The 11528-nt window shown below is 42.3% G+C and overlaps 1 protein-coding gene across 1 annotated transcript in view; it reads right to left on the reverse strand.

Annotated features, from left to right (window-relative positions):
• Nucleotides 1–11528, reverse strand: part of UNK (unk zinc finger) — a 55059-nt gene that overhangs the window by 11800 nt on the left and 31731 nt on the right. The window contains exons 7-9 of the mRNA XM_065415709.1: nucleotides 11314–11398; nucleotides 9087–9229; nucleotides 6859–7059 (exon numbers count right to left, since the gene is read on the reverse strand). Coding sequence (XP_065271781.1) covers nucleotides 6859–7059; nucleotides 9087–9229; nucleotides 11314–11398 — 429 coding nt within the window. The remainder of the gene's footprint in view (nucleotides 1–6858; nucleotides 7060–9086; nucleotides 9230–11313; nucleotides 11399–11528) is intronic.

Consider the following 11528-nt stretch of genomic DNA (forward strand, 5'->3'; position numbering starts at 1 on the left):
CTACCTCAGATAAAAAAATTACAAGTGATTTCAAGCCTCTTGCTTCAGGACATTATTAGCCAACCACCAACTACAATAACTAGGGTCAGGAAGAAACTTCCCTCATGAGCACATCATTGCATAATGGTTTATTATGGAGGTTTGCTGCTGTTATCCTGCTGTATCTGTGATAGAAGGCATCATGGGATCAATTACAGTCCCTGAGGCTGTGAAAAGGTGCCCAGGATCTGCTCTGCTTGTTTCATTTACTGGGCAGGATCCTTGTGATTCAGAGAAACACATTCCAGACATAAAAAGGGCTGTTCATCATTTTATTGAGAGTACAGAGAGTAAACCGATCTAAGACAGTAGGGAGAAGGGGAGGCTCAGGCATGATGCACAACAGTATCACACAAAATGAAGCACTTGCCTGCCATGATCTGCCTCGGCTTTTTGGCTCACCCTTTTGGGGTGAGGGAAAAATGGGGTGTTAGACAAAAAAAAGTTGTCATGAAAATGATGAATGATTGACTGCTGAGGATGGACACTGTAACCAGAATGAATAAAGAGGAGAAAGAGCAGCAGCAGAGCATAGAATTCCTCTCCTGTTTTACTTAATTGATTCATTTTCTCTCTTTAATCTTATGCCCACAGGGGGCCAAGGTCTGGTGACCAAGCAGGTGAGATATGGACACAAAGATCTTTCTGTACTGCTTTCCCTAAATAGTGCACTGTGTGTATGTGGCAGTCACAACTGAACTGATCTCAGGCTTGTCTTTCTTTGTGTGCAATTGATGCTGTGTTATGTTAGCGCATCTGCGTGTGTTGATAACACGCCTGCTAGATCACCCAGTGCATCTCTTCCTTGCTGACACTCATCTGAACGCAAAATGTGACATAAGCAGGAGTCAGCAGTTAGAGTGGAGAGAGAGAGAGACGCACACATACAAACAGAATCACTGCCCACTGTTTTTCCCACCCCTGCTGAGAGGATCCTTGCCAACATACTTGGCAATGTTGCAGCTAAGCCTCACTGAAGGTTTTTAATACATTTCAGGGCCAGCCCCAATGTCTGCAACCCTGAATTTGGTGCAACACCAGTTAAAAACTCCACATTTTTCTCCTTTATACCCAGGTACAGTAGTAAAGAAACGCCTGTATTTCTGAATAACATTAGAGAGTACAAAACTAACCAAAACAGGCAGAAAAATTAAAAGTGGAGATGGAATTTCAATCTATAATTTGCTCTGTTGAGTCGTGGGGGAGGAAAGCGTGATGTAAATTATGGATGAAACACAGAACATGCCACATCCAGCTCAGAAGAAATCTGCTGTGCAGCATGTTTGCAGGTTACTAGCACCTTTCATCCAAAGTGCTTAAAGGCCTTTACAAACACTAATAAAATAAGCTGTACAACCCCATTGTGCGGTAAGTGTTATCAAGCAGAGTATGAAGAGGTTAAGCAACTTGCCAAAAGGGCCCAGAGAAACTCAGCAGCAGAGTCATGCACAGAACCCAGGAGTCGTGACTCTGAGACCGTGCTGTACATCACACTCCGTCCTCACTGCACATGAAGGGGTGGAAGAGGATCAATACTAAAAGGGATTTCATTGGCGCAGCTTTTCCAGTCTTGTGTCACAACCTGATAGGATCTCAAGCTAATTCTTTTGTGCACAGCATGAAAACTCCTTAATGAAAAGTGATTTGTGTTACTTGCTTAGGAAGCCAGGCCAGATATTCAGGTCTCTTGGCAAAATCTGCTGTCTTTCTTTTTTTTAAACCTAGTATTATTTATCCAGCTACATTCAGATTCTTATACTTGTATTGTGGTCGCTTTAGCATGCATGCTAAGCAACCATCCTGTTTTACTGGCCATGTGTTTTGGATGACATACTACTTATGCATTCAACTGAACCATTATGGAGCATCACACAAAGCCTGGTTTACCAATGTGAACTTTAATATGGATGGCCCAGATCCCTTCAGAGTAGCACAATGACAGCAGAAAATGGCAGAAGGTAGATCCTCCAATTTTGGGTCTTTGCCTAGTTTTCTGCCAACTGTAAATTTTCATTTTGGGGGGAAATGCAAGAGTCCATCTTTCATTTCTTTGAGAAGAGCATTCTCAATCCTTTGCTGTTAGCTAAACATTAGCTGATGTTTGAAAATCACTTTAAAGATGAAGAGTTATGTAGATGCTAAGTGTTAATATTATTATATTATTACTGCTCTGTTAGCTCACCCTTGCCAAAAACTATCTTCAACCAAACAACCATAACAGCAAAGGTGCAACTTCCCCTCCATTCATCTCAAGGAGAGAGGAATGAGATGGCTCATTTAAATACTATCACTATGAAATCTACATCATACCCAGAACTAGGCAAAAGCTTCTGACCAAAATGTTCAAATATGAGCGCCTAAAGTTGGGTGTCTAATTCCTGGCCTGATTTTCAAAAGGGCTGAGAACCTGCAGGACCCACTGAAGTCAATGCAAACTGTGGACTCTCAGCACCTCTTAAAAATCAGACCACTTTTATTTATTAGATGCCTAATTTTGGGCATCTCCATTTGAATATTGTAGATTTTTCTTTACAGGGCTTTAGCACAGTTCAGTAGCATAGTTACTATACAACTTGGCTGCATGCACACAAGCAACACCACACTATGTTAGAGCACAGTGCCAGAACACAATGTGTTCGTAGTGCAGACTGGGCCTCACTCACACAGACTCATCTGGAGACAGGGCCCTTCTAAGTGTCATATTTATATTCCCTCCCCCTTCCTCCTCAGGTTGGGCTCTTCGCCCATGCTTTCTCCAAAGCAGGCTCTCCCTCGGGCCTGGTCTCTGTTAGCAGGAGACTGGGGTTCTCTTGGCCCTTCAGCCTTGGAGCTGCCCAGTTACTCCTTTACTACAGCACTTGCAATGGAAAACGAGCATGTGGCTTTTCTTTTGTTTTTAAACAACTACTACAAGCTGCTGTACTTAGCAGGGAGATGTGGTGGAGTCACAGCCAGCCCTGAACTTTGATCCCAAAGACACATTACATAGATTTGCAATTCCCGGTTTCTTAAGCCATGCCCGTGTTAAGCAAACAACAGAACTGTTTTTGAAAATGGTTTAAATTAATAGGGCTTAAACGCTGTCCATTCCACAACTAAATCATTTTAACTAAACCAAACAGTGGTCAAGACGAGCCTCCTGGCAGGCTTGAAACATGACTTTTTCACCCAGCTGTAAAAAAATCATGTGGGCACACATGACATTAATGACTTCTAAATCATGTCATTTTTTCAAGACCTTGTCTAAGCTGGGGATTTCAATTGTTTGTATTGTAACCGAAGTGCAACGTAGACAGTGCCTTTTAGGCTTAATGTTAATTTTATCAACGTAATGTAGACAGGGCCTAAATGTGGCCAGATTAAAGGCAGATTTTCTAGGCACCTCTGCTTTCAGTAATCTACAACCATATCTCAGTTTGGTAGAGACCAGACCTCATGAAAAGATGTCTGTAAAAATGTCTTTTTCAATCCCTAACAAAAATCTACTTATCACACTAGCAATATCATCAGCAACAGCAATTTACAGAACATCACTTTACAAATAAAGACGAAGCCACCATCCCTGTCCAGGACCCAGATGAGTCATCAATTTCAGAAGGGAAAATGCAGAGAAATTACTGGTAACACCAAGGAAGGAAATTAATGGAAGAATTGGACCTGAAGGTGGAAAAGGTGGCACATGGCAGACAAGAAACAGGAGATTGTTCTAAGCTTAGGGAGCAGTATGATTAAGGCTTTAAACTGAGAATGGAAAGAGACAAAGGGAGCAATTATGCAAGAGGATTGGGAGGCACATCAAGAGTAAGAGGAATGACAGTTGAGTTCTAGGTCAGGATGAGATTATGTGGGGCAAGTGAGAAGGAGAAGTTACTTACCTCATGCAGTAACTGGTGTTCTTCGAGATGCGTGCCCCTATGGATGCTCCACATCAGGATGTGTGCATGCCTGCAAACTCTTGATGGGAAATTTTTGTCGGCAGTATCTGTGGGTCCACACCTGCACCCTAGATATCCTTGTGCTCCAGTATGAGGATATAAAGGGGATGGACCCGCCATCACTCCATTTCCTTCTCAGCCATGAATCCTCAGCGAAAGGACTCTGAGTTAGAGGGGAAGGATGACAGATACTGGAGCATCCATAGGGATACACTTCTCGAAGAACTCCAGTTACTGTACAAGGCAAGTAACCTCTCCTTCTTCTTTGAGTAGTGTCCCTATGGGTACTTCATGGCAGGAAATTCCCAAGCAGTACTTCAGTCACAGAGGAGGGTGCCGAGGAGGTGGATTCCGTTTGTAGAAAGCATTACTGAAAGTCGCATCGGCTCTGGAAGCAGGCACAAGAGTGTAATGCTGGGAAAACGTGCACTGAAGACCAGGTGGCTGCCCTGCAGATGTCTGAGATAGGTATGTTTTTCAGTAGGGCTACAGAGGAGATTGACCCCACATACACCTTTTGTGGCTCCGTTCACCAATTGAGGACCCACCAAGGTACAGATCCACGCTTGGATAGACTGTGCTTGTTGGGGTTGTAGATGGTTCCCATCCAGGCTTGAAGACACCAAAAGTATGGTCTTGTTAAAATGTATAGGCTTTCATATGGCCCAGAAGTTGCAGAAAATCCCTTGCTGTGGTTTATAGGCTCTGTTGTATTGTTGAAACGAGGCTGGACATTGTGGCAAATCTGTCCTTGGGCAAGTATGCTGTGGCAGTGGAGGAGTCCAGAGTGGCCCCAAAGAAGTCCATTGAGTGCGTGCGAGGATAGACTTTTCCACATTGAGGCGGAGGTCCAGTGAATGGAACAGAGATTGCTGTCTGTATCTCAAGAAATGAGAGACCTTTCAGGAACCATCATCCATGTAGGGAAACATGATTATTCCCATCTGGCGAAGATGGGCTGTGATGGCTGAGAGGACTTTGGTAAAGACTCCTGGGGCAGTGGAGAGGCCAAAGGGTAGAATGCAATACTGGTAGTGGTCCCTGCCCACCAGAAAATGTAGAAAAAAATCTGTGTGAGGGGCGCATGGCTATACGAACATAAGTGTTCTGAAGGAAGAGGGAATTATCACTGCTAGGGTTACCATTCTGAAACACTGAGAGCAAACGAAGATGTTCAAAGTCCTGAGGTCAAGAATTAGTCTCCATCTCCTGTTTTTCCTCAGGACCAGGAAGTTCCAGGAATAAAACCCTTTCCAGATAAAGTGTGGTAGAACAGGTTTGATCTTATATTAGGAGGCTTCATGAGAAGGGTTCCTGAAGATGGATGGGACAGGGGAGTTGGGGGTCTGGAAGGAACTGAAATGGGATCTGGAAAGGGTCCTGTAACTGCATTGGTACCAGAGGCTGATACTTGATTGGCTGGTGAGATGGTACCAGAGGATGTGTCAGTACCAGTGGGAAATTACTCTCGATACCCTCAAAAAGTTTGTGGGAAACTGGTGACTGTGTCAGTACTAGAGGAAAAGTCACTGTTGAAGATGGTAGGGTCAGACAGTAAGTAGTGTGGTGACAAATGGGCCTACAAATTTACCCAAATTGGGAGCTCAACTCTAAAAAGTAGGTAAAAATTCATAAGATGTTAAAATAACCTTTAATAACAAATGTTGATGGGAAAAGGTATGAAAGGGAGACAGAATAACTGAATTAATCTAAACAAAAAGGCCGAGTTGAGATGATTCAATGACTGTGTTGAAATTATGCTTGTAAAAACCAGGAGATGTGGAGCCGGAAGTTAATAAGCCAAAACTGGTAAGTCTGAAATTAAACCTAATTGGTGGACAAAATAATGAGGAGTGGGCTATTCCACCCATCGCTCCCTTTTTGGGTCCTTAAAGAAAAAGAGTTTGTGGGGAAAGTATCAAAGAACAAAAAGAAGAACAGATGGAAAAAAACAGACAAAGGCTACTGGTGCGAACTTCACCACCATGGCTGCCGCTGCTACCTCCACTGTTTCCTGGTGGGCCTTCATCATCCTGACAATAATTTTACATGAGTAATCATAAAAATAAAATACCAAAAAATTAAGTGAAGAGAGGCAGCAAGCTGTGTGTCTAGCTAACGGAAAACATGATGCTCCATCTCAAGTCACAGACAGTTCAGTAAGAAGTGGAATGGTGGCGGGTCAACCCTGCCTTATATTCTTGACCCAGAGCACGTGGATATCTAGAGAGCAGGTGCAGACCCATGAACACTGCTCATAAAATTCTCCAATCAGGAGTGTACAGGCTCATGCACATCCTGATGTGTAGCACTCCCAGGGACACTACTTGAAGAACAAGGAGTCTCAATTTAATGTGGAAGCCAGGGAAGAGATTCCAGAAGAAGGATGATATGGTTGGAGCAGTGGGAGAGGAAGAGGACTAGCAGTGGTGTTTTAGACAGACTAGAGAATGAAAGGTGACAACAGCAGAGATCAAGGTGTAGTGATCAAGGTCACCAAGATGTGAACAAGGATTTTAGCAGTGAAGAGAGAGAGGAAAAGATTAATTCTGGGATATTCTACATCCGAAGAGAACCTGGCTATGGAAGGAGGATATATAAATGACATCAAGTTGCTATCCAATGGTAATAGAGAAGGAAAGAAGTGGAGAGGGACTTGAAGTAAAGGGGAGAAGCTAAATTTTTGACAGACTGAGTTTGCAATGGCAGTAGGACACCCACGAGTTGATGTGAGATTGAATGGACGATGGAGGTTGGGAGTGGAAGAGTATATTTGGGAATCAAACATTGTGGCAATAGTGTGTTACTTTTGTTCCACAGATGGAGGAATCAATCCAAACTAAGTCAGGCAATTGCTCTCCACCACCCAACACTCCCTTCTTACCTGGCATTTGAAGCTCTTCAGATACTCAGCTCCCACCTGATCCTCCCGCTCAAACCCTGGTGCCTTCTTGTAGCTGCTGGCTGCTGTTACTGAGTCTGTGGGAAAACCAATGCTCTCCAAGCTGTGTTGTTTCCCAATGGCACCAGGAGGGGACCCACATATATTAGATGGACTTCCGAGACTGCTGTTCCTACAAAGAATCTAATGGGAGAAGAAAACACAAGGGTCATAAAAATGGAGAGTTCAAACAGTCAGCAGCGCTGAGTCAAATGATTCCTAAGGACACTGATTCTCTTACTTCCTTGTTTGTGCATTACCTTTATTGATGGTCAGCACAAAGAGACAAATCTAGACAGCCAATAGGGGGAGCACAAAATACTGTTTGTGTGCAAATCTCACAAATATAATGACTCTTTGTTGTAATTTCTCAGCAACGGAGTGGTGGATTTAGCACAGTGATTTGTAACTTGAGGCTCTAGAGAAACTTCAACCCCTCTGCAGCCTTACATGCAACTCATGGAGTTCACAGGCCTGATCAAAGCTCTTCTCATTTTCCTTAAGCTAGAGGTTGATTCAGGTCAGGATCCTGCCTGCACTTTGAGGAGGAACAGTGTTTTAACCCTGTTAGACAGTAATAAAAACACCTGAGCCTGCAGGAGCAGCGTATATGCTACAGCATCTACCAGTGGAGCTGCACCCTGCTAGTCTGAAAATCCTAGTGTAGACAAGGCCAAAGTATCGACAACCAGTGTTAAAACAAGGCTCCACAGCAGATTCTCTCCTTTGGGCCACAACCATGCATCATGCATTTAAACGGGATTATTTTTGCAACTTAGAACTATGTTTGCACATGCTTGTTGATCCCAAAGTTTGAAATGCTGCATAGAGAGGGCTGGAGATACAAAGAGGAAGTGCTGGGAGCGTCCTACAATGTTTTGATTTTTTACCCAGACTCTCTGCTGTTTTCCCTCCCCTGCAGTCACTACTTACTGTGGTGGAGGTGGGGCTAGTTGGCAGAGTTCCTGGTTTACTCCACACCTACAGTACAAATACAAAACAGAACAGGCCAAGTGAGGTTGGTTACTTCACTGAGTATTTTCCTTTGATTAATTACTCATGTAAAATTATCATCAGCAAAGCTATATTTGTTTGCAGACTACATGCAGGTGCCCGGATGACTGAGGAAATGACAAAAAGACATGTGTTTCCTTTTTCTGGTATGTATTCATGGATGAGGAAGGGTTCAATTTTAAAGACTGAAGAGCTCCAGAAAGAGAATAGACCTCAGTGATCATCAGATGGACCAGACATTCAGTTTCCCTGTGGCTTGCCCAGCATTCAGATGGCACTTTCACAGAAAATAAAAGAATGTTTGTACTTTATTCCACAGTGTTATTTACTAAGAGAAAATAAATGAGTTCAACTCATCTAAACCAGTTTAGAATTTGCAATCATGATTTAAGACCATGCCATTGTAGCTCTTCAAAATCTTCATCAACAGTTTGGGAATGCTGCAAGCTCCAAAGTGGCTTAATGCAAATAGGCAAAGATAAAAAAAACGGGGGGGGGGGGGAATCAGAAAGAAAAGAAGATGCTTTGTACCCCACTCACTCCTGTGTCTGTATGTTGTCTACTTTGATTGTAAGCTTTTCTTGCCAGAGACCTCTTGTCTTGTATGTACAGCTAATGTACATAGCACACTTTGGGGCACTGTATAAACCAGTAAATGTAGCAGGGCTTGGCCACCCCTCGGTAAATCACAAATATTCTATAATGCAAGACACACTGTGCACAGGCTAAACCTCTTTGAGATTTCATGCATAAGCAAACTAAACTGCAGTTTCGTACTCGGGATTATACTGGCTCATGGCTTGTACATGGAAACAGAAGCCCTACATTTTTCTCCAAGCAGAAAGGAGTTAGGCTGGATGCACTGCTGCAATGCACTCTCCACTTTCCTGAAAAATACCTTAACCCAGAGCTAAAAAGGAAACTTTTCAGAGAATGAAAAGCAGAGAAGTGCTATAGGCATGGAGTGGGTTTCTATGAGTAAGGCTGAAACCTATGTCCCTCCCCAAATAAGCTCTCTGAGGGAAGTACTGAGCTGAGAGCCAACAAAATTCAAATCCTTTGGGAAATGTTCCTCCTCTGGAAGACAGTGGTACAATAGGTCAGGGAAATGCAGGTTCATAACATGTGGACAAATGCTTCCCAGCAGGGTCACATACATTGCTAAGGTCCGGGGCATGTGGACTGGAAGGGCTCACTGGAACAGAATCACCAGCAGCTGATGGCATATACATCACAGGGCCTGTTTGCGTTGGGCTGGATACAGCTGAGGATGGCTGTAAATCTTCATTGAGTGGAGGCTCTGCGAGAAATAAAAGGGCATGCAATATCACTCAAAGCTACATGAATGGCCAAGGATCACAAGATGCTTGGGAAGAACAGCAGCTACACACATCTCCTGCTGCTAGTTCTCCACAGGGAATGTTTCAGGGATGCTTATTTTTAATCAGTATAGAAGCAACAAGAAATCCTATCAGGCAAAATGGGCATTTCTCATCTTATATTATTACTCTTTCTCCAGTTCTGCAATCTGCTGGCCTCTAGCTCAGTAATACCTCTTCCTCCAACAGTATTTTTACTAAGCGAATTACATGCTACACATTCAGGATATCCTGAACTAACTAGGGGTTTTATCCATGCTATGCACACAGGTGATTGATTTGTTATGATTAGCTAAGGGAGATAGATACATTTCCGTAAGTCCTCAACACCAACCATTACAGAAAATGGTAATGTGTGTACAAGGCTATGGAACTGCACCCTTCCCTTTAAACATCAAAAATACCCAGGAAAATAGTGCAGGCTTTCACTGCATTGATTTAAAACATTATACAGCCCTCAGCAACAAATGGCTATCACTCGTGAAATTCATCAGGATGATTTCCAAGAGATTTAGATGTTCTTGGATATGATCTTATTTTCCTTTTTATGGGGGCTTCCACCTGTGGATCTCAAAGCACTTCACATATAGTAATGAATTAAGCCTCATTACACTTCTGTCAAGACAGAAATTATTATTTTCACTTTTAAATGGGCAAATCAAGGCACAAAGAGATTTGCTCAAGGTCATGCAGTGAATCAGTCTCAGAGCAAGGATTAGAGCCCATTTCTACTGGCTCACAACCACTCTGCTCCGACTACCTAAATTCAGCATTACAACTTGAGTGCAGAATCCAATAGGAACAATGGGATGTGAAAGAGCTAGCCCTCGTTTATAAATGCAAGTATCGACTGTAATAACCAAATTTATCAACCAGAATTATGACAAAGAAACTAAAAGGGACCAGAATTCAAGTTTTCTATCTGTTATGCATGAAAGTGGCTTCCAGTATGGAAGTCCCAAATTCAGACAGACATTTGTAACTAGCTCTATTACATCCAGAGAAATATGAAGAACAAGCCAACAACAGACTCTCTGCTCTCTTTTAAAGGGGCATTGTCAGGAGGTATAGAGGTTTTCTAGAAAACAGTTAAAAAAATTTACTAGTGCCGTTTAAAAAAAATATTAATAAAAACAGCTCTTATCTGGATTTAAATAATCTTGTGCAGTATTTGTGACTCAAATGTTGGAGCATCATTTAATACTGTATAAGAGAATTAGCAAGAGAACCTGCCTAATAACATTCCTTAGTATTTATATAGCACTTTTCATCTTCAAAGCATATTACCAACCATTAATTAATCCTCACACTAAAATACGATCATTACTTAATACGTGGAGAAACATGCACAGAAAGCTGAAGTGTGCAGAAGGCCACTCTAAATGATCATGATGGTCCCTTTTGGCTTTAAAGACTATGACTTGTCCAAAACTGCAGAGTCAGGGAGTCAGTGTTGGAGTTGGGATTAGAACTCAGGTGATCCTGGCTGCCAATTATAGGAGGCAAAACTAGACTAGAAACAAACCTATTTTTGTTGTCTAATCTCAGTTAAGATACAAGATGTAAATTAAAAACACAAATGGTAAAAATAAATTTGATTTTTAAATGTTAATAATCTCATGTTAGAAATTACATTCTAAGATTTTTAAGAACTCATATGCTTTGAACTTGACTGTGTCCCAGTTTAACCATATGAAGAAGAAAGGCAGTGCTCTCTCTATACTATAGTCCTTATAATTCTGAGGATATAGAGAGCTGAGCTAGTGAGATATAAGAGAGGGAAAGATGTTTCAAAAGTGAAGGCAATGAGTAACTATGGTTGTAGCCCTACAAAACATCTATTGCCTTCAGCTGTGCTCACACCTCCTATTGGCATCATGACTTTAAATGAACTACCAAAGAAAGCTCTCCCCTTTGTGGTCCTATCTACCCTGGCCTGGAGCACCAAACTAAAGACATTTATGGCTAAAGCCTCACTGAAAGATGAGAGAAGAAGCCAACATACGTTCTACATGTGCAAAGGCACAGAAGGGTCCCCGAGGACAGCTGCCAGACTGCTGCATGTCGTTGCACTTGGTGGATTTGTAGATCTGAGACGAAAAAAACAAAACAAAACACACAGAGACATAGTAAGAAAAGACTGAGCGTAGTGACTCAGGCAGAGGAATACCTAAAATAGATTCAATAGTGAGACAGAAACACAGACTAGAGTCACAGACA

The sequence above is a fragment of the Emys orbicularis genome, chromosome 13 (genome assembly GCF_028017835.1).
Source record: "Emys orbicularis isolate rEmyOrb1 chromosome 13, rEmyOrb1.hap1, whole genome shotgun sequence".
In the NCBI taxonomy this organism is placed as follows: Eukaryota; Metazoa; Chordata; order Testudines; family Emydidae; genus Emys; species Emys orbicularis.